The 23959-nt window shown below is 40.8% G+C and overlaps 1 protein-coding gene across 1 annotated transcript; it reads left to right on the top strand.

Annotated features, from left to right (window-relative positions):
• Positions 1 to 363: 363 nt before the first annotated feature.
• Positions 364 to 23843, top strand: zdhhc16b (zinc finger DHHC-type palmitoyltransferase 16b). The gene is made up of 10 exons (XM_036573359.1): positions 364 to 592; positions 9859 to 10105; positions 10909 to 11103; positions 11271 to 11359; positions 13342 to 13370; positions 13485 to 13618; positions 18224 to 18309; positions 18404 to 18527; positions 20451 to 20521; positions 22132 to 23843. Exons 2-10 carry the CDS (start codon positions 9866 to 9868, stop codon positions 22232 to 22234), a joined length of 1071 nt encoding a protein of 356 aa, XP_036429252.1. The 5' UTR covers positions 364 to 592; positions 9859 to 9865; the 3' UTR covers positions 22235 to 23843.
• The last annotated feature ends 116 nt before the right edge of the window (positions 23844 to 23959 follow it).

Here is a 23959-nt window from a genome sequence, read left to right as displayed (position 1 = left end):
TGTGGCCTCAATATATGTAATTGTTGCCTCAAAATACCAAATTGTGGCCTCAAAATAGTAAATTATGGCTTCGACATAGTAAATTGTGGCTTCAATAAATAAATACTTGGCCTCAATACAGTAAATTGTGGCCTTACAATACTAAATTATGGCCTCAATTTAGTGAATTGTGGCCTCAATATATAAATTTATGGCCACGATATGGTTTGTTTCCTCAGTATAGTAATTTGTGTCCTCGATACAGTCATTCATGGCCTCAATATATTAATTTGTGGTCACGCTTTATTAATAAATAATCAGCATGTCTCCTCAGGGGCTCCGTCATTTTCTGTGCTTTTCTTGAGTATCTCTTACTGGGATACAGATCAAACGAGTCTACAATTTCGTAGCGAACCCGGACTCTTATTTTGAAATGGCGTGAACGCTCAGTGCCGAATCAGCCGCGTTCAGGAGAGACCAGACAGGAAACAGCGCAGCGGTGAGCTGGATGGGGTGGTTATCACCGCTCGGGACGGAGAGCGGCTTTAATTCGTCTTCAGTCAGAAATGAGCTGAGCTGAGCGCCGTGAGGGAGACGGTCCGGCAGTTTCACGGTAAGCAGCTCAAACCGCCTTATTAACGAGCGGCGTTCGGGTTTAAAGCTGAAGCTGGTCCTTTATTCTCCCGCTGCTTATTCGAATTTCCCGTTCCACCTTAAATGCTGCGCTTGTTGGTTGTGGTGTTGTCATGTACACAGTGTACGGATGCTTGGTTGCTGCACCATTTAAGGTGGAACGGGAAAATTCGGGTAAGAATCCTTATACCTTTGGAATAAGAAGCTGGAGTGGAGTTTGTGATCCAGAACTGACCATCCAACATTTGTCCCTGACCTCACTGATGCTCAATCAAATCCTCACAGCAATGTTCAACATCTACACCCTTAAAAAGGTGGCTCTTGAAGGGTTCTTTAGTAAAGGGAATTTCATGCTCAGATGGTTCTTTGCATGGTGAAATGGTTCTTCAGACTGATAGAGACAATATGTTGTATATGGTTCTATTTAGAACCTTTTTGGAAATGGTTCTGTGTAGCACCTAAAGAGGTTCTTCTGTAGTTACGATGTCAAGCTTGTAACAATAGCAGAACCCTTTTTGGTGCTATATAGAACCACAAACAACGCATTCTCCATCAATCTGAAGAACCTTTTCACCACACAAAAACATTTAAGCATGAAATGATTCTGTATGGAACTCATGGTTCTTCATAGAACCATTCTCAGATTTTATACACTTTTTTATATAAGTCAGCTAAAAAGGTGGCGTAAGTTAAATGGCCCATATCACAGAAAACTGAATTTTGAATACCTTTAGGACTGATATATGTAAATGAGCCCTGTTTTGATTGGCTTTCCTGTATTGTTCCTCATACAGTCCATATACATAAACTAAACAGCAAAAATAGCCTGTTTTGATTTTTTTGTGATGTCACAAAAGCCAACATATTTACATATACCTGCATGTGCAGCTGACAGCAGTTTTGCCCCATCATAACGTCAACATAAATAAACGGGCGGGGCCAAACTGCTGTCAGCTGCATGTGCAGATATATGTAAATATGTTGGCTTTTGTGACATCACAAATATGTAAATATTTTAAATATTTTTGTGACATAACAAAAAGCTTAGAACAGGCTATACTTTTAAGACTAATATACATTATAATATAATAATATTATATATATTTTATAATATTATTATATTATTATATATATTTAAAATATTTACATATTTGTGATGTCACAAAAGCCAACATATTTACATATATCTGCATATGCACCTGACAGCAGTTTGGCCCCGCCCATTTATTTATAATGAAGTTATGAGGAGTGTTTCAGCCTGGGCTGCTTTTTGAATGAGGCACAGCCAGTCAGAACGGAGCTCATTTGCATATCTCAGTCTTAAAGGCACAGTCTGTTTAATTCTAAGGGATAAAGAGAGGATCATGTTGGCTGTTTTTGGCACATAAACCCACACAAACATCAAAAAAGAGGGATCTCAGTTGGAAAAATAAGAGCTAAAATGTGGGATATGGGCCCTTTAAACGCTTGGCACACCAGGTCTGGTGCTGAAGAGCTGTCGGTGATGATGCCAGTGATAATGCCGGAGCTGCTGTGGTAGAAAGTGAGATTTATGAGGAGTGAAAGTCCAGATGGTTAACAGAGACAGTGACAGTGACCCAGTGCTGTGTTCCAGCATGTCAGTCATAACCACGGCAGTGGAACCAGGGCAGGTTTTGGGTTTCTGTGCCCTTCGAGGGCAGACAGGTGGAGGACGGTGTGAAGGCTTTGTAGGTGTACAGTGTTGAGATGTTATCTACACAGTGAATTTGATTGACATGCACTGTTCATCCCTTCAGTGTCGAAATCGCCGTTTGAAAGAGTGCAAGTTTAATTATAGCCTGTATTACCAACAGCATTGGCCTCAGTTTTAAGTGGGGAAATTTTACCTAATAAAATGGCGCTTGTGACCTGCCTATAGAATTCGACCAATCAGAAATCAGGAGCAAATACTGTGTACATTACAACACAAGCACAACTGACTGCCAGTCAGACAGTCACACTGTACCCAGCCTCGGGCAAAAAATGTGGGTATGCTGGTTTTTCTCGGCCCAAAACAGGCCTGGATCTTAAATTATAGAAAGTCATCACAATTTAAATCTCAGTTGCAATATTGGTCAGAAAAATTGCAATTAGATATTTTCCCTAAATCGTTCAGCCCTAGTGCAGAGCATCCACTATTCCATTTCACCCTATTCCAGGAGTCGCGACCCAAATGCTGAGAAGAGTCAATTTGTCCTTTCAGCAAAAGTCAAGCCACCTTGGGAGCCAAAATATTTTATGTCCATTTTTTTGAAGTAATGTTTCACCATCTTGGCTGTAAACATGTCTCAGTATGTGCTGATGTGCTGTATAGGCTAAAAAATATTAACAAAAACGCAGACTTTGTACGCTTTTCATTTTAGCTTAGCTATAGTCGCTTTTCTCGCATCTCCAGCAGGAAACTTTTCCACAAAAGTAGAAGTTTCTTGTAAAATGTCTCTCAACGTTCGACTTTTTACGAGGCTGAAGTCGCTTCTCATTCGCCAGCTTCTTGTTTGAATTTACCCATTCCACCTTAAATGGTGCCTGAGGAGCCAGAATGTAACTGCTGCACCATTTAAGGTGGAACGGGAGAATTCGAACATGAAGCTGGTGAACAAGAAACTGACTTCAGCTTAGCAACTTTACAGTGTTTGTCAGTTTCTTGTTGATTAAATGCATCAGGAAACCAGGCGGAGTGATTATAAACACTAATAAGTCAATTCGTCTCCAAATTATCGATGTTCGTCTTAAATCTCTCTCTTTGCCGTTTCGTTAGCTACTAGCTAGGCGAGACTGTTGTCTGTGTTGCTATGGTGACCAGCAGTCTGCGCTGATCTTCAGGGTTAAAGGGTGAATTAGCAGTTCTACATTAACTCCAGAGTTTAAGACCATTTATTGTTAAACTGTGTTGAACGATCAGCAGAGCTTTATTTTACTGTAAAGGAGGATTATTTTATTTTTACCTACTAATCTGATTCAGCTGTGGAGCCACAACAGGGCAGTAAAAGAGCTGCATGTGGCTCCGGGGCCACACGTTGCCGACCCCTGGTCTATTTCCTTTTCCTAGTCCCACACTTTTCCATAAGACCAAGGATTTTGCTTATTAGGCTGTTGATTGACATGATCGGGGTCCGAGGCTGTTGAGCTTCACCTTCAGAGACATACTGAAGCACTGTGTTTGAATTATAGGCCACAAACTGAGCAATGAGTAACTTTAATGAGCGCCGGTGGAGGTTTTACTGTCATTTTCATTCAGGCAAGTTCCACTGACGAAGCAAAACGGCACAGACTGATCATCCGAGACCGGTCAACAAGAAAGGACACACCCCATATCAGCCACTGACCACCTTCAGATGTTTAGGCTTCTCTAAATGCAACAAGTGACTCTCCAGGTGTCCCTCAACACTAACCTAAAGGGAATTTCCTCTGATTTGTTTTTTTAAATTTCTGCATAACTCAGTGTGTGAGATGTAATCAGAGAGATTCAGAGCGGTTTGGTGTGAAATGGTTCAGATGTCTTTACAGTGGTGGTGATAGGAACCAGGGGTCGCCATGACTACAACACAAATATAGACATTTTATTTACTATCCAGAACCACCAGTGAACCTACACGAGTCTTCTGAGTTTATATGGAATGTTGATGATGGAAAATAGTGGAAAATCTGAAATAATAAGTTTTCTTTGGGGACTATTTTTGCCTTACAACACCCTGCATGTATCCCTCCACCATGAATGGATTAAAATAAATGGTTTAAAATACGTTTCAAGCCAAAACATAAACACAAAAAAATTCATAACCATTTCCTGTAGTAACTTTCTGTGAGGGAGCTTTTAGAGGTGGACGTCTGGTTCCTATCACCACCACTGTGAACAGTTCTGACTCTGTAAGTTTGTCTAGAACAGAGCGTTTCACACCAAACCACTCTGAACCACTTTGTTTACATCTCAACCACTTATATATGCAGGAGTTTTTTGAAAACTCAGTGGAGTTCCCCTTTAAGTTTTTCACTGACCTGATGATGGTGAAACCTTATCATTACAATAATTAGCCTCGTAGCTCCAGCACTAAAATTAAAGATGTAAACTTCAGACACCAAACACAGCTTGACCGATCGACTACATTTGAGATAATTGTGGTAAACTGTTCCTTCAGGCCCCATGTGTCAAACATAAGGTCCCCAGCATGCACTGCAACGTAATGCGTGCTCCGACTCTCCCACCCCAACAACAATCAATGGGACAGTGGTTCCACCTCAGTTCTACACAGTTCCACACCTGTCACATCACCAAACACACTAACTGCAGTTCAGCCAATATAAACACTGAGTCCAAGTCTTAATGAACTTGTAGCAAAGAAAGGATTCCAGGTGTCCAAATCAGGCAGATAGGTAGGTTTAAAAGACTGAGCTCCTGGAGACATTTAAATTCTGAATAATAATAATAATAATAATAATAATAAAATAATTTTTATTTATATAGCACTTTTCATGCTGTTGGCAGCTCAGAGTGCTTTACAGACAGGTGATAAAACAGTTATACAAGAAATCATCTAGTATTTATTTAGAATCATATAAGAAAATAACACAGATTATATTAAGGATAAACACCATGAGACGTAGAGTTTTACTGAAGCTCTGAGTTAAAGAGCTGAGGTGTTTATTAAAAGTGAGCTCTGAGCTCGACTGTCTAATAAAAGCTGAACTGAGCTCCACAGTTTAGAAGCAGAACAACTGAAAGAGTCTCTCTGTTTTCTGTGTTTTACTGAAGGTGTTTGTAGTTTAGTATCTGCAGGTCTAAGATCATAAACAGACAGACGCTCTGTGATGTAAGTGGAGCTTTAAGGTCATTTATAGCTTTAAAAACTAGTAGCAGAGCTTTAAACTCTATCCTGAGCGACACAGGCAGCCAGTGCAGCTCTTTAAAGCAGGACTGATCTGATCTCTGTGTTGTTTTTGTCAGGATGCTGATGTATTTTGTATGAGTTGTAAAGGATGTATTGTTTTCTTAGCAAGTTCAGTAAGAAGATCATTACAGTGATCAACTCTGCTGTAACAAATGCATGAACAAGTTTCTCTGCGTCGCTCTGAGACAGAAAAGGCCAGATTTTAGTGATATTTCTCACATGATAATAAGCTACTTTAGTGTCTGTGTTTACATGCAGATAAAACAGAGCTCAGAGTCTAAGAACACACCCAGGTTTTGTATTTCAGGTGAATATTTCAAGCATTCGTGCAATAATTCAAGGTCTGCTACAACTGTCTGTTAAAGTTTTTGCATATTTTCAATAAACAGTAGTCGGTTCAGTTTATAGCAAAATGTTAATTTAAAAATGAAATAAAACAGACAGCTTCCGTTGAGATTTTTTAATATGGCCCTTTTAGTGGTTGAGTTTGATGCCCCTGCTTTAGGCCATGTTTCTTTTGTTTATAGTGTATTATTATTATAATGTTGCCCATTTTCTCAACGCAGATTATGTGATGAGGGCCTGGATCAGGTATGCGGGAGGTTGTCGTGGAACACCTGCATTTAATTAAGGGCTTTCTCAGGTTTACTTAAGCCACCTACACGTTCAGCCTCTCCCGCTGGTTGAGAGGCACTTAGAGCTTCACCTTCTCCTATTCCGAAATTAGCAGGAAGCAGCGTGACGACCCGTCGCTTTTGAAAGCCCCTTTAACAATTAATAAGCTGCAAGACGCACATAGGACCCGTTCTTATCTTCGGAGCCAATAACCCGCTCACTTTCATGAAATGATCCTGTATCGGGTGACTCCTTATTCTTCCCCGGAGGAAGTTCGTTGAGTGCAGGGTTACAGTGGTCCTGCGTCTTCCGTTCCGAGTTGGCCGTGGTGATGGAAGGTGTATTGGGAAGAAATTACTAAAATATTTACAGGTTCTGGCTTTTCGTCCAGAACGAGGTCAACTTCAAGATGCTTCTGTTTATCTGAAAACGCAGACGTACCAGGACGTCCTTCGAGGTGATGGAACGTTGCAGGACATGACCGATGAAGACTGAAGACGCTTTCTTCCTTGATTAAGATGATTTAATGAGCTTTTTTCCGTCTTGAAGTCCTTTTTAATGGAAGCAGGAAATTAGAAACTGGGTAAGAATGTTTATTCTTGAGTTTTGTCAAGTTATCGGAGGACTTAGTAGGACTATCTCTCTAATAAAAACTGATGAAGTAGACTGAGAAACCTCACGGTCCACTACTTCGCCTTTCAGCCGCCTTTATTTTCGACAGCTCAGTTACTTTGAGTCTGTATTTACCTTCTAAAGTTGCGCAGTAGGAGCTTATATTCTAGGTGTACTGCAGGAAACCCTTACTGCCCCTTACACATCTGAATAATTGGACTAATTTGTGTGAGTTGAGTGCTGGGATAGTCTGAATATGCTCCATCATAGCTTATTTATGGATATACTGGATTTTCATAGGACGTAATGTTGTGTTTGTGTGTGTAACAGCAGTAAGATGAGTTTATTTACAGGTGCAGAAGTCAGAGACTGATTTCATTATTTTAATTACATACAAGTACAAGTTATTTCTTTTTCAGGGTCAGAAAGCAGATTTAACAGAAGATCCCACTCTTAGAAGCTGGTTGATGATTTTCTGAAGTAATCAAACACATTCAGTGGTGTTGAGGTCTGGACTCTGGGGTGGTCAGTCCATTGTTCAGCTTCTTTGTTTGATGTGTCCGTCTCCTTCTCTCAGTGAGGTTCTTCTTGATCAGCTACACATCCTTTCAGACCCACAGCGCTGAGTCGTCTTCTCACAGTGGAAGGATGGACAGAAACACCTGTGGATGTTTTCAGATCTGAAGCAGCTTGAATTTCTCCTCTCTCTCAGAGATGAAAGCTTTAAGTGCTGTTTATCTCATGGGGGCAGTTTTGGGGTCAACCAGCTCTTCCAGGTGGTTGTTAGGAGTTTCTGAACTCTTGTTTTGGAGACTTTGACGTTCTCCTTCCTAATGTAAGTGGATTATCTTGCATCTTATCTCCTCAGAAGTATCTCCTGAAATATTAATAACTGGTACCTGAAGGCAGTTTTGACTGGAAATTAAATAAATAAGGGCGGTCTCTGACTTTTGCACGGTACTGTATATAAGCCAATCATACATTTTATGAGAAGTATCTAATCTGGACTCTGGTCTAAGATGGCCAAATTCAGGCGCATCCGAGATGTTCTGGCGGATAGTTTTGGGCATCATGTGATCTAAATGCTGCCTCGCTATGCCTGGTTCAGCACTGCAGAGTGATCTGAGAGGTTTGTATTCTTCAGGTAGATCAGAGAAGTGTTTTGATCCTAAACGGCTGATCGATTCATAGAGAAGTAGCAAATACGGCTGAACGATTTTGGAAAAATATCTAATTGTGATTTTTCTGACCGATACTGCGATTATGATTTTAATTGCGATTGTTTTCTATATATTGATGTTTGGGCCTTTTTGGGCTGAGAAGACCAGTGTGTACTTCATCTGGCTTGAGGCTTGAAGGCTTAACACAGTATCTAAGTTACATAACACAACAGCCTGACAGTTAATCATGGTTGTGATGTCACAGCACACAGACGTTTAGCTGCTTCTGATTAGTCGAATTAATCTAAAAGCAGTTCACCAGTTATTAGGTTAAATTTCCTTTATTTAAAACTTGCAACACATCAGCGTTGTTGATAACAGACTATAAGATTTGAATAAAAATTGCATTCATATTGAAATTTTGATATAAAAACGATTAATCTTTCAGCCCTAATAGCAACGTTTCAAAATCACACGTATAACTAACTGTAGGGATTTTAAAAGAGGGGAATTGTAGGGCTGTGTCAGTATTAAAGCCCTCTTATTTTAAGTGACCCTGTGGAAAGTAACCGCACTGAACTGTTAAACTGGTGATTTGACATGCGTTGCAATAATAATAATAATAATAATAATAATAATAATAATGTTGACATCAGAGCCGTGCGATATGACATAATACCACCATACTTTTCGTGATACACGATATGTGACGAGATTTCTTCTTCTCACGTCTGTAAAGTTGGACCAAAGTAGTGCCGCATTTAAAAATACAATGAAAAACTATGAATACAATTAATTGTACTGTGATGTAATGTGCCCAGTCCCATTTCTCATTTTTACCCCTACCCCTTGTTTTCGAGTGTCTCCTTGCCCCTTGGAACTGAACTACAAGGGGTAGTCGTTGAAACCTTCCCTCTGAAATGGGACCCTCAAATAAAAAGAGCATCACTTCATTAACAGCTACCAGCGCTGCTCTGTAGGTGACCCTGCCAGTCTGCAGTGACAGCAGAGGAGGGTAAAGTTCAGCTCCTCACTGCTGGGCTTTAGTTACATTTAGGGCATCATATGATCTTCAAAGAGGGGGGCAGTTATTTATTATCACCCCCCCCTAATTCTTCAGTGATATGAAGCTGAAGTCAGATATTCACCAGCTTCTTGTTCGAATTTTCCTGTTCCACCTTAAATGGAGCAGCATTTGTATTCTGACATCTCAGGCATCAGTACTGCTGGACTATTTAAGGTGGAATGGGAAATTTAACTGGATACATCAGCACTACTAGTGATTTTCTAAGCTTGCTATGAAGAAAAGGACCAAAATACACTGAAACAACATTAAACTAATATAATACAGTGGTTATTGTATTTTTTAACAGAGAAAATTCTCACATTTGTGGGTTTCTTTGGTCTCTTGTTCTCCATCTTTCCGGTTTTTCGTTTTTTCTCATAACTCTCTGTTTGAAGTGTCTCTGAAAAACCTCTGTTTGGAGGGTCATGTAGCTGTAACACTTCACCCTCCCCCTCTATCTCAACAAGAATCAGGACACCCTACCCCTAGACATGAACGTGAAAAACAGAGGGGTAGGGCTGAGTGGTAGGGGCGAGGGGTGAAATGGGACTGGGCCTAAATCTAACTAAACAGGACTAATTATGCTGTCTTTGTAATCAGTCATGCAGTTGGGAGTGTTTTTAAGTACTGATGATGTCCACGATACACTCAGAAAAGGTATTGTGATGTAATTTATCATGATAATTATAAGTATTGTCATATTGCCGAGCCCTAGCAGGCAGTGAATGAGTTTTGCCGTAACTTGTTAATCTCAGTCGCTGGTGCACTCAGTTGTGTTTGTGCTGGTGACGCTGTGAAGCGATGTGGTGTGGATGGATCCATGCTCTCTCGGTTCTCTCTAAGGCTCCGTGTTTGATGTGGTCTGTATGTGGTGTGTGTGTTTCAGGAGGGGGATGCGCAGCTGGAAGTGGTACTTCTCCCGGGTCATGCACCTCTCCCTGCGCTGGTTCCGGCTGTGTCCACGGCGGAGACGGGCGAAGCGGCCCGGGAGGCTCCGGGATCTGTGGAACTACGGAAAAGTGATCCTCAATTCCCTCTACTTCAACACCCTCACCAACTGGGACACGGTCCTCGACTCCATGTTCGAACCCGTTTACTGGCTGGTGGACAACCTGACCCGCTGGTTTGGCGTGGTGAGTGACCCGAAACGACTCGCAGTGCTGCAGTTTCTGCTTGTTTGTAGCTCAGGTCGTGTTTGAGCACCTCGAGCACCAATATGGATAATGAAACCAGTAACTGGGGCCCAGTAAATATGAGAATGCTGATATATTAGTGAATTTAATGAGCTAACATTTCTGATAACCGATAATATCAGTCGATATAAACTTCACTGTCAGGGGTCAGTTGCGAATTGTGACATTTGATTGTCATTTTGGGTGTTTTTTAAGCTGAAATAGCAGTTTTAGGATATATCTGGACTTAAAAGTTCTAAGTGATATAGATATTGAAGGGTAGGGGGCGGAGCTTCACAGCATTCTCAGCTATTTCACTGATTTGTGTTAATTAGCTGTAATTTATTTATGTTCCTTATTATTTTTCTTCACGTTATTTTCGTGTCGTAGCTAAAGGTGATGTTTAGGTACATTTTACATGTTAGTGATTTTATGAAGGTGTTTTGTTTATAAGTTTTCTGATTTGGCCTGAATTTCTGTTTTACGGAAGATCAAGAATCAGGCTCTGGGAAATGGGTTCGCTGTATTCATCACTATATAAGACTTTTAAAAATATTTTATCCGCGATGGTTTTTTTGGATGGTTTGCTGGATATTTTTGGTTGGTGGACTATTCTCAGTCCAGCAGTGACACTGAGGTGAAAAGTGAAAGTGTCTCCATGTTATATTTTAGCCACCCCTGATTAGTAACAAATTAACATACTGTATCTGCATAATATTTCATTTTTTCCCATTTCTAACGCTCGTCTGTCTGTCTCTCTGAAGGTGTTTGTGTGTCTGGTGATTGCTCTCACCAGCTCCGTGGTGTTGATCGTCTACCTCTGCGTCCTCCCGCTGATTATAGACACATACCCCGCTCACTGGATCCTCTGGCACCTCTGTTACGGCCACTGGAACCTCGTAATGGTGGTCTTTCACTACTACAAAGCCACCACAACCTCCCCTGGATGTCCTCCACAGGTGCGTACTGCTTTCTTCAGTGACTCAATGGGGCTTTAAATCAGTTAGCTGCACCCAAACTATGACCTTTGACCCACAAATATTAATATTTTCAGTCAGCAGTGTTTATCTAGATGCATCACTGGTGCTGTTAACAGAATTCAGCATTTATATCTCTTTCCTTTCAGGAGAAGAGCGATATTCCTACAGTGACCATTTGTAAAAAGTGTATCGTTCCCAAACCAGCAAGAACGCACCACTGCAGTATCTGCAACAGGTACGTAAGGGTGTTCGAATATTCGAATTGTCATGAAAGTTTAAAAATGTAATAGTGAATTTGATTTTGATATGCAAATTAGCTTCTCTTTAAGGCTAGAAACAACAAAACGCAAGAACCCGAACACAACAGCTCTCGGCCAATGCATAGCAAACGCCCGGTCCTTCTTTCACCTCACCATGCGTTCTTATGTTACCGTGGTGGTTAAAACACTCAGTACTGAAGGGGGCGCTAGAGGACAATCCAACAGCCTCAGCAGCTAAACGTGGACAGTAGAGGGGAGTGAGCTGCTTTACCTTTTTTATTGGAATGAAAAGGCCATAATGGATCATGTTTTTATGTTTATCTTTGCATGGAATTCAACTTGCTCATCTGCTATGATGGTTCAGAAACACACTGGCGGTGCAAGACCGCTTTGACAGGCTTGGCTGTCGTTATAGCGCCCCCTGCCGTAACACTCAGAATGCAGCTCATGCTTGCATTGCTATATGAAATGTCATGAGCTGCTAACCTCTGTACTCCACCAGAGGGCGGTGTAGAGTCTGCGTCTTACATTTCGGTCAGAGTTTTTGTTGTGTTTAGTCCAAAGAACGAAGGACAGAAAGACAGAAAGACTACTGCTGCTGCCTAAAGGCTACCGCACTCCAGACAAGAAACTACACACTGCAGCGGGTAGCTAGTACAGAGCACAGCTATAGCACATAGGTAGCGCTGCAGAAAAGAGCCAATAAACAAGAAGCTGAAGTTGCTTTTACGCTCCACTCATATAGATTTAGTGAAATAAAACTTTCTGTATAATTTAGAATATTTATACTGGTTAGTATCAGTGTGGCGTGCGCCCGTGCACCAGGCCCCGATGGCGGCCGCCAGAGCTGGCAGGAAGGCAGGGCCCAAGCTCCGAGCGGAGACGAAGCCCGGCGAGGATGGCGGGGAGAGGAACACCGTGAGTGAGAGGGGGATGCTGCGCGAGTCCCGAGGCGAGCCTCCGGTCCTGCAGTGAGGCCACGTTAATTAGCATTACGTTCGAGCCTGGCGGACGAGCTGCGAGCAGGGGGCGGTGACGAGGAGGCGGAGCTACGAGCTCTCATTCCCTCTTGGCTCGGCTTGAGCGCCTTTTTAAAAAGAGCAGAGAGGGAACAGTTAAGTTGCGCAGTGTCTTTGGAGCCTCTCATTAGCATCCCTGAGTATCGTTAGTTAATCTGTAACAGATATGTTCATCTCTCTGGAGTGATGATTCACACTTCAGCATCTGGCAGTCTGATGAATTGATCTGGGTTTGGTAGATGCCAGGTGAACCTGCCTGAACGCAAAGTTCTGACTGTAGTGTTTGGTGGAGGGGGGATAATGAGCCGGGGCTGTATTACAGTAGAGTCACACTGTAGAGAACTCTGTGCTTCCAACTTTGTGGAACAGTTTGGGGAGGAACTTCTCCTCGATGATGCCACCCCCCCGTGCACAAAGCTACACACTTAAAAAGGATCGTTCTTCAAGGGTTCTTTAGTAAAGAAAAACAGTTCTGTGTAGAACCATGAACACGATTTGCATGATTAAAGGGTTCTCTGTAGAACCTTTTTGAAAAGGGTTCCACTATTGTGACAATCTTGACATCGTAATAATAGAAGAACCCTTTTTGGTGCTGTACAGAACTCTTTTCAAAAAGGTTCTATAAAGAACCTACACAAGACATTTTCCATCAGTCTAAAGAACCATTTCATGATGCAAAGAGCCCTATAATCATGCAAAAAGGTTCTTTGAGTGTTCATGGTTCTATATAGAACCATTTTCTTTGCTAACGAACCCTTGAAGAACTATCCTTTTTAAGAACGTAGCAACAAAGAAATGTTTTGGAGAGTTTTGTGTGGAAAAACATTCTTTCAAAGCATCGTTTATCACCGAAACATGCAAAACATTCACTCATATAACAAAGTCTTCGTGTTTCTAATACTAAATATTCCATATGACGTATTTTCTGTTTCTCGCAGGTGTGTTTTGAAAATGGACCACCACTGCCGTATCCTTTTTTCTTATTGTTAATTTAATTATTTCTATTTTTCTAGCTTTCCAACCCAAATGCCATGTTTTGAACGCTGTGTGTGGATTTTGTCCTTAACCCGTCTCTCTGCAGCCTGGCTGAATAACTGCGTGGGCCACTTCAACCATCGCTACTTCTTTTCCTTCTGCCTTTATATGACCATGGGCTGCATCTACTGCAGCATCAGCGCCAAAGACATGTTCTTGGATGCTTACAATGCCATTGAGGTAGGCATGAAATCTGCTCTCTGGGGCTTAGTCTTGTTCTTTGTTCATTAAAGCCTGATTCTTGACTGTTCTTAATTGTTTCATTTACTGTGCATTAAGCTTTATTCACCATGACCAGCATCAGTACATCATTAGCTGTAATAATGCGCAATAAACGCTTTGTGGAGGTCTTGTTATGCAGATTATTAAGCATGAATTAATTCACTAAAATCACATTATAATAGTGTAAAATTGGCAGCATTTGTTCCTATAGGTTCTAGGTAGTGTGAGCTGACTTATGGGGTTTATTGCATTAGAGCTAAGTCTAATAATAAGTCACTAACACTTCAAGGTATGTTCTATAGTCCTAAGTTATCACCAAGCAAAGCTTGAACAAAATCGTTAGACATTAAATGGTTCATTGTAGACAGATTGTTGGTGGTGATAGGAACCACGGTGTCTACAGCGCAAATATAGCCATTTTGTTTACTATCCAAAACCACTAATGAACTCACACACATCTGAGTTATTATGTAATATGTTTAATGGCAAAATAGTGATAAAAAAAAAGTTTTTCTTCAAGGACTGTTTTGCCTTACAACGCCCAGCATGTATCCTTCTACCACAAATATGTATTTAAAAAAAAATACATTTTAAGCCAAAGCCTTATCTTAAACCTGACACAAAACATATCGGGGATCAGGCAGTGAATTCATATCCATTTCATGTAGGAACTTTCTGTGAGGGAGCTTTTAGAGGTGGACGTCTGGTTCCTATCACCACCACTATGAACAGTTCTGACTCTGTCGGTTTCCCTAGAATGGAGCGTTTCACACCAAACCACTCTGAACGACTCTGTTTACATCTTAACCGTTTAATTATGTAGAGAATTTTGAGAAATCGGTGGAATTCCCCTTCGAAGGTCCCCAAACTGAGTGTAAGTGGGTCCTCCGGTCACTGAGTGGCGCTGTGTCTGAATGAGCTGACTCCAGCGACAGTGAGCGGCGGGAGTCTAACGTTAGTAGTGAGATAAACATTAACATCAGCGATGTTGACCTGTTTTAGCGCCGAGTTAAACTGATTATAAAGCCTTATAGACATTAATTCCGCGTATTACAGAAAACAGACGTGGTTTAACAGTTAAGAAGTTCTTCATGTAACTCAATATGTGTCCCATACGCTAAAGATCATTTCTTAGTGTATTTGAGTGCCAAAAAAAAGATTATAACTATACATAAGAAAATTGTGATAAAATGAATAAATAGTTATTATAAATGTGCTGGAGGTTAGTGTGTTACCTTAGTTCAAACTGTGCTACCACAGTATAGACCATTTAAAAAACAGTGAAGTATTCAGATCTTAGATATTTACAAGGATCATGTTCTGATCCATTTAAACCCAAAGCATTAATAGATATAGCAATAAGGCAAATATATATCACAATCATCATGTATAGGGTAATTTCTATAGGGAGGAGACTGTCCCAAACCCTAATCCCTAAATTTACACTTGTGAAAATTTTTTTTTCAATGTTGTTTTTTTATTTCTTTTAAAGTGAAATTGAAAGACTACAAAAAAGATTTATTACAATTTTAATTTTTAAATAAAAAAATATTTAAAAAAAAATGCTATCCTACGTTTTCATGTCACTAATGAAATACAAAGTTTAAGTCAATGGGCGGAGCCCTATTTTAGCCACGCCCCTGCATTTTAGAGCAGGAAGTGAGGCTGCATCCCTGTCCCTCATGGCCACATGGTGAGCAGTTAGATCCCATTGTTTTGAAGTAAATGTGTCCCAAAGTCTGAAAATCAGTGTGGAACATTAAGAATCGTCATATTTTCTGCAGTTCAGCACTTTTTAGTGTTTTAATGTAAAATATGACGATTTTCTGTGTGAACAGCTGTTCAAAGCTGTGTTTGCTGGTCTGTACTGGCTGCGTTTCTGAGCTCAGAATGAGCTAAAACTGTCACTGAAACAGTCACTACTGACACATTTGGTACAGTTTGGTAGAGTTATGATTGTTTCGGTAGTGACAAAATGGAATGTTTAATCATTAGTTTTAATAAATGAACATAATTAATGTATAGAGTCACTCAAAACAAAATCTAAAGTCCAAGATCAGTTAAAAGTCCCAAATGTGTTTACAACTCAGCACAGTGATCCATACAGACCAGACTTTGATCTAAATAAAGGAGTACCAGATATAAGCTGCTGGGTAGACTGAATGAAGTGGTGCTATAACATGTTATAAAACAGAGCAGTGCTTCTCGAATCTTTCAGTTCCACCTTAAATACTACATTATGAGTGTGTCTGCTGCACCATTTAGGGTGGAAAGGAAAGTTTTGAAAAGGTCCTGAAATCCTACTCTTCTACTCTTCGCAGAACTCAGGATGTGTATTTCCTTTTTGTGTTTACATTCATTAATGTTAACTACATTACCCAGCATGCATTACATAAACACACCATACAACCAGTGGGAATCCCTGTGTTGTTGAGGGACCGTAAGTGATGGCATGTGATGTGACCGTGTTGGCGCTGTTGTTCCTGCAGTCGTACGGCTATGCTGAGGTGCACCTGCAGGGAGAGCCAGTGTTTGGGGCGGGGGTCCTCTATAGCCTCGTGCCCCCCGGATATGCGACAGGGCAGGTAGAACAGAGAGGCTGCAAGCACTCACTGGACAGACTGAATCACCATGGCTGTGTGCAGTTATCTAGCCTCTTACCTCGCATGGCTGGGTTTAAACGGCGTAATCTGATTGGCGGACCGACTCCAGGTGGCAGAGCTAAGTGGATTTCACGTCAGGCAGACTGTAGTCGTATTCAGGGAAGGTCTGAGATGTACCGGCTGTTCCAAGAGGAGCCAAGAACTCAATCCACTTACCAGTGAACTCACAGCCGTCTCCACAGACTCGGTCCGCACTTTAGATTACGTAAAGTGACTGCAGCCTGTGTTTGGTGCTGGTAGTGGGCGTGGCGTGGTGGTGGTACTAGGCTGGTCAGAACCAGAGGTGGGTGGATAAAAAGTATTACTGCAGTGAAACAGTGATGAGCGCAGTAAAAGTAAAGGTACCGTTCTAAAATACGGCTTGAGTAGAAACTACTGAAGTGCAGAGTCACTTATAGAACTGCAGTGGAACTGTCAGCACAGAGCAGTGCTTCTCGAATCTTTCAGTTCCACCTTAAATAGTACATTATGAGTGTATCTGCTGCACCATTTAGGGTGGAAAGGATTTTTTTGAATGTGAAAGTTTTGAATAGGTCCTGAAATCCTACTCTTCTCTTTTTGGGTCCCTTTGGTCTAAAATAAGATAGTAAAGCTCCAAAGTGTGAAGTCAGAAAAAGTAAAACAGTCCAGCAAATTAATAGGGACGTTCTGGCCTACAACTATGTAACATAATACAGCGCAGCGTTGTGTCTCTCAGCCTCAACAGGCAGAAATCAGGATTTTGTATCAGAATTCAGGACTACATTACCCAGCATGCATTACATAAACATGCAACATACAACCAGTGGGAATCACTGTGGTGCCAACCAATCGTGACTAATGCAGCCACTGCGTTATAGGCTACACTCTTAAAAAGAGATGGTGCTTCAAGGGTTCTTTAGTAAAGAAAATGGTTCTATACAGAACCATGAACTCTCAAAGATTCCTTTGCATGATTGAAGGGTTTTTTGCCCCATAAAAGAGTTTTTCAGGCTGATGGAAAATGTGCATCAATGTGCTGTAGAGGGTTCTATATAGAACCTTTTTGAAAAGGGTTCTATATAGCACCCAAAAGGGTTCTTCTATTGTCACAATCTTGACACCGTAACAATAGAAGAACCCTTTTGGGTGCTATATAGAACGATTTTCTAAAAGGTTCTATACAGAACCATCTATGGCACGTTCTCCATCAATCTGAAGAACCCTTTCGTGATGCAAAGAACCCTGTAATCATGCAAAAGCGTTCTTGGAGTGTTCATGGTTCGTGGAACCATTTTCTTTGCTGAAGATCCCTTGAAGAACCATCTTTTTAAGAGTGTAATAGATACAGACAGGATATTCGGCGCCTTAGCGATCAGAGCGCCGTTTTATATCTGCTCCAAATGCTTGTAGCTCCTCCCACCTTCAAGATGCATCATCAGAAGGTGATTTTCTTGTCTTTAAACAGCTCCGGGGGACGCTGTGTCTCCGCTGTGTAGGAGGAGAGTGGGAATAGTTTTGATTAGGCACAGATGAAGCCGTGGTTAGATTATTAGGCCGGATTGACCCTTTAATACGAAAACGGAATTGTCAGTTTAACGTTAGAGACTAAAATGGGATTATTTTTTTGATTGTTTGAAAAACACTCAGAAAAGTAGGAATTCACCAGGATGTTTTCCTGATTGAATGGGACTATTACCTGCCCACCTCCGGTCAGAACACTTGGTGTAATGTATAAATAGTCATATAAAGGCCTGAATGTCGTGCTAGTTTTTTCCAGTATGATCCTTGTGTTGCCACTTAGAACTCATTTTTTAATTACCCGCTTCTTTGTGACGTAACTAAATATGTACGTTTTTAGATATTTACATAAGCGCTCGTTTACTTTTTATAAAGTTTTCTTCTAATTCTTTTATTCCTTTTTACTCTGTTTGCCCCTAAGAGCTATTATCAGACTCCTCCCCCTTCGTTCACGGCTCAGGAGAGGTTGTTTCATAAGAGCCTTCTGTACCTGTGGGTGCTCACCAGGTAAGACTCTGCTTTGCTTCTTTAAAAAACTCATTTGAAGGGGATTAAATTCTTAAGGTCGAGGCGTTAAATGAAATGTTTTTATTGATCTCAGCTCGGTGGCGCTTGCCTTGGGAGGACTGACCATCTGGCATGCTGTGCTCATCACCAGAGGAGAGACCAGCGTGGAGAGACACATCAACCGCAAAGAGAAGAAGCGGCTGAAGGAGCGGGGCAAGGTGGGCTTCCTGCATGTTTAGGTTCTACTAATAGTCTCACTGGATGTTCTCATTCACACCTGCAGAGCTTCAGTGGGAGGCAGGCTGACATGTTTACTATAACCTGGAATTTTAATCAATAAATAAATGAATGAATGAATGAATGAATAGCACAGGTAATGTACTTGAAAGATGTCTTCCAACGCAGTTGTCATTTGCACATAATTCTGGATTTTGTATCAGAATTCAGGACTACATTACCCAGCATGCATTACGTAAACACGCCATACAACCAGTGGGAATCACTGTGGTGCCAACCAACCGTGACTAATGTAGCCACTGAGTTTTAGGCTACACTCTTAAAAAGACATGGTGCTTCAAGGGTTCTTTAGTAAAGAAAATGGTTCTATATAGAACCATGAACTTTCAAAGAACCCTTTGCATGATTGAAGGGTTTTTTGCCTCATAAAAGGGGTTTTCAGGCTGATGGAAAATGTGCATCACTGTGCTGTAGAGGGTTCTATATAGAACCTTTTTGAAAAGGGTTCTATACAGAACTCATGCAATGTTATCCTCGCTAATTTTGGCAACACTGAGAAACACTTGTTATTATGTAGTCACTGTAAATAACATTAGCTTGAACACTGAAGAACCCAAACCCCTCCAGAAACCAGGGAGCAGAAGGTGACATTTAGCCAGTGGACTGACACAGTTTTATAGGCTGGACTGACTAGACTGATGCCAAGATTAGGCCCAGCCTGTACATGACAAGTGACAGGTGTGACGGACGTGACCATGTAGGAATAAACAAAAATAGGCAGAACAGCATGTTCTAGATACAGTCACAGCACAGGCACACACAATACTGTACATAATAATAATAAAAAACACAGCACTAAACACCAGGGGTGGGGATCACAGGGCATCTCACGATACGATATTATCACGATACATTGCCCACGATAATGATGACATCACAATACTGCGATTCTGTGATGCTCGATCACGATATCTGTGTAACTGAAGGAAATAAAACACTCCTAAACAGGCAAATAGTAGGAATTATTTATTTATTTGTGTTAGTTTCACAGAATTTGACAACCAGTATGAAACGAAGCGCACAGCTTAGCTTCAGGCCTCTTTAACACACTGACTGTGAGTCATCGTTCCAGTGTAAAACAGCCATAAACTGCCAGAAGGCAGAACAGCTCTGGGGTTAAACTGTCTAAAGGTAGAACACGACTGTGCTTCGCTAAAACCAGTGTTTACAGCGTTTTGGTGAAAACCTCCTTTTTCGTCTACACTGTATGGGTGGAGCTCCTTACAAATAAACCCAGCGATAGACTTAGTAATACTGGAAGCCCTCGGGGACGTCAAAGCTGTATTCATTGTAGGCCGACTTTGAGTTGTGGCAGCGTTAACTGTTTTCTGAACAACCAGATCAGAATAATGTTAATAAAAACAGAATAAGTCGCTGTGTTGCCTGTGTACTTTATTTTAACCAGACAGTTCTTGCGAATCGTCCTTGTCTATTTAATTTGTCCCTTTAATGCTGAAAAGCCGAATTTGCCCAGACCTTCCACCTGAAAGAGGACGGTTCCTGTCTGATTTGTTCGCCCGTTATCGGCCATTTCTCCCCTGTGAGTTTCGTTTTCTGCTCTGCAGGTTTACACAATTCGTTTGACTAGCGCCGTAGCGCCACCATGTGGAGTCATTAAGTAGTGTATTGATAACTAATCGCAAAACAAAGTGATACGATATATCGCAATATCAACGTTTTATCACACCCCTACTAAACACATTACACAGCAATACATTCCTGCAATTGTCATTTTTGACTTTAAAACATGTTGGATTACATTTTTAAACTGTTTTACATTATAAAGCACTACGTCTAGTAGTAATAATAATAATAATAATAATAATAATAAATTGTCTTTATAGGTGTTCCGGAATCCATATCACTACGGAAAAATAAATAACTGGAAGATACTGTTTGGTGTAGAGAAGTCCAGGTATGATTTTTCTTTTGTGCACCTTTTCACTCTCTAACAGAGTCTGATACAGATCGTGTTATTATGTTTTTATTAGGGCTGGTGCTATTATTACATAATCATCTGATCTCAGTTATTTAATCCCACTGCAGTCGTTTTTCCACTGTGGTTTGGTTTCATTGTAATTTTGTGTCATAACAAGCAAAATTTGAAAACTGTTTGTGCTGATTGAGGCGAATAAATGTAAAAAACAGAAAGCACTAAATTAATGGGACCCGCTGCGCAACTCAGTTCTGACTTCTTCGCTATAGAGTGAATAAAAAAAGGCAATTAAATTGTCGCTAATCTCAATTATTTATGTTTTACATGTGTTTTGTTTGTGATCTGATAAATCAGTATGGTCTGTATTACTGTAATATAATTAAACAAGGGACTCATATTGGGTTCCACAGCGGAACAACCATCTAAGCTTTCACATTAAAGTGCAACTCCACAGATTTTTCAATATTTCTGCATAATTAAGTGGTTTAGATGTAAACAGAGCGGTTCAGAGTGGTTTGGTGTGAAACGCTCCGTTCTAGAGAAACTTACTGAGTCAGTGGTGATGATAGGAACCAGACGTCCACCTCTAAAAGCTCCCTCACAGAAAGTTCCTACATGAAATGGTTATGAATTCACTGCCTGATGACTGAGACACTGTTTTATGATAATTTTGAGTAGATTTCTGCCTTAAACGCCATTCATGGTGGAGGGATACATAAAATATGCAGGGTGCTGTGAGGCAAAATAGTCCCCAAAGAAATTTTCAGATTTCAGATTTTCCACTATTTTCCATCATCAACATTCCATATAAACTCAGAAGACTCGTGTAGGTTCACTGGTGGTTCTGGATAGTAAATAAAATGTCTATATTTGTGTTGTAGTCATGGCGACCCCTGGTTCCTATCACCACCACTGTAAAGACATCAGAACCATTTCACACCAAACCACTCTTAATAAATTGAATAATGCTGCAACCAAAAATGTCAGTATTAATTGCTGTGTTAACGGCCATATTTTAGCAGATACAATTAAAACTATGGGTGAAAAATTAATATATGTATAATAAAATTAATAAATGTGTGTGTATGTATGTATGTATGTATGTATGTACATATATGTGTGTGTGTGTGTGTGTGTGTATGTGTGTATATATATATATATATACACACACACTGATAAGGCATAACATTATGACCACCTCCAGCAGCACTGCTGTGTCTGATCCACTCAGACCAGCACAACACACACTAACACACCACCACCACGTCAGTGTTACTGCTGTGCTGAGAATGATCCACCACCCAAATAGTACCTGCTCTGTGAGGGTCCATGGGGGTCCTGACCACTGAAGAACAGGGTAAAAGGGGGCTAACAAAGTATCAGAGAAACAGATGGACTACAGTCTGTAACTGTAGAACTACAAAGTGCACCTATATAGTAAGTGGAGCTGATAAAATGGACAGTGAGCATAGAAACAAGGAGGTGGTCAGAATGTTATGCCTGACCGGTGTGTATATTAAATGCAGCATATTTTAAACAGTGTTGTACGTGACCTAATCACTCCCTTTTGTTTTAATTCTCTCCAACAGTCACTGGTTAACGCGGGTGCTCCTACCCTCCAGTCACCTGCCCTGTGGAGACGGGATCGTCTGGGACAGCCCTCCGCACAGAAAGGAGGCCATGGCCATATGAGCTCCAGTCACACAGAATGGACCCACATTTCAATCCAGACCTTCACCAGCGGAACCAGTGGAAGCACTGCAGCTCGTGAAAAGGAGAGAATCTGCACTGCTGCACTGCTGAACCACTGCTCCTCTTCAGCCTCATCACCAGGAGAACCTGTTCTTGTGTGTTTGTACTGTCGTGTATTAGTGAGTCTCAACTGTGCACCGAGTTCAGAAGCTGCACTTGGTGCCAAAGATCTTCTGCAGAAAGATCTGAACGGGATCCAGCGGTCATAACGAGTGTTTTAATAGGATTTTATTATTTATTAAAATATTAAACTCTTAGAAATAAAGGTGCCAAAAAGGAGCGATGCCATTAGACGAACCACTTCTGGTTCCCTAAAGATGCTTTTGGTTGATGTTTCTTTGAAAAACCTTTTTTTTAACCCTCCTGTTGTCTTCAAATTTACTAACATCTAACATCCTTGAGGTCAGTTTGACACCAGCAGTTTAAATATCTGGGAAATATAATACGTGTGGTGTGAACTATCTGTGGTTCTCGCAGTGCTACAGGTTGGGGTTCTAAAGCAGAGGGAAGCTTTTTAAAGATTATAAGTTGCATGTTATAGTGACCTGAGTATCATCCAAAACAACCAAAACAAATATGTGTAAAATGACATTAATTATATTTTTTTGCAGCTAAAACATCAAATTGACCCCAAACAGAGGTGCATACAAAATGTATACAGGAAAACATATCATGTTAATGTTATGTTTACTCAGTTGTCACCATAAATATTTGACCCCATTCAGTGTTCAACGGGCTCAGTTTGACTGTGTTAAACACTGAATGGGGTCCAATCGAGCCCAAAGATAATAGGAAAGTTAAATTAATGGACTGTTAATTTGTTGTGTACCTAGAACCTTATATCCATTTCGCAATAGGGATGCACCAACCATGAATTTTCAGATTTCTTTACAGTTAAACTAGCGATTTTTATCAGCTTTAGAAGCTCAAACTGGCTGAATCTCAAACGGCTGATACAGAGCACTGAACAGGCCATGAAACTACTGCTTCTACACCCAAACAGTGCATTGTGTGTTATATAGTGAGTCGTGCAGCTTATAGTGGAATACAAATGGCTTTCTATTGGACATATAAAGCACTACTTGGCTTTAGAAGCCAATTTCGTGACCTACATAGTGCACTACATAGGGTTAAAACATGCTGGAACACTTCCAGTACTTTCTATTGTTTCATTATAAATAACATTTGCTCTTTAAAGGAATGGCTCAGAAAATCTTGTAAACAAGTTTCCACTTAACCCCAATTATGTAGTTGATTAGCCGAGACATGTTTGATGTCCATCTTTAGGAGCTGGAGCTGCAAGGCGAATGTTGCTTAAAAAAACACTGAAAGTCAATAGTCACCCAAAACTTTTCTGTGAAAACAGAACTAAGGCCCAGTCCCATTTCTTAGTTCTACCCCTACCCCTTGTTTTCGAGTGTCCCCTTGCCCCTTGGAGCAGAGTTAGAAGGGGTAGTGGTTGAAATCTTCCCTCTGAAATGGGACCCTCAAATAAAAAGAGCATCACTTCATTAACAGCTACCAGCGCTGCTCTGTAGGAGACCCTGCCAGTCTGCAGTGACAGCAGAGGAGGGTAAAGTTCAGCTCCTCACTGCTGGGCTTTAGTTACATTTAGGGAATCATATGACTTCAAAGAGGGGGGCAGTTATTTATTATCACTCACCA

This window comes from Colossoma macropomum, unplaced genomic scaffold, assembly GCF_904425465.1.
Source record: "Colossoma macropomum unplaced genomic scaffold, Colossoma_macropomum, whole genome shotgun sequence".
Taxonomy (NCBI): Eukaryota; Metazoa; Chordata; class Actinopteri; order Characiformes; family Serrasalmidae; genus Colossoma; species Colossoma macropomum.
This window is presented reverse-complemented; position numbering and strand designations above follow the sequence as displayed.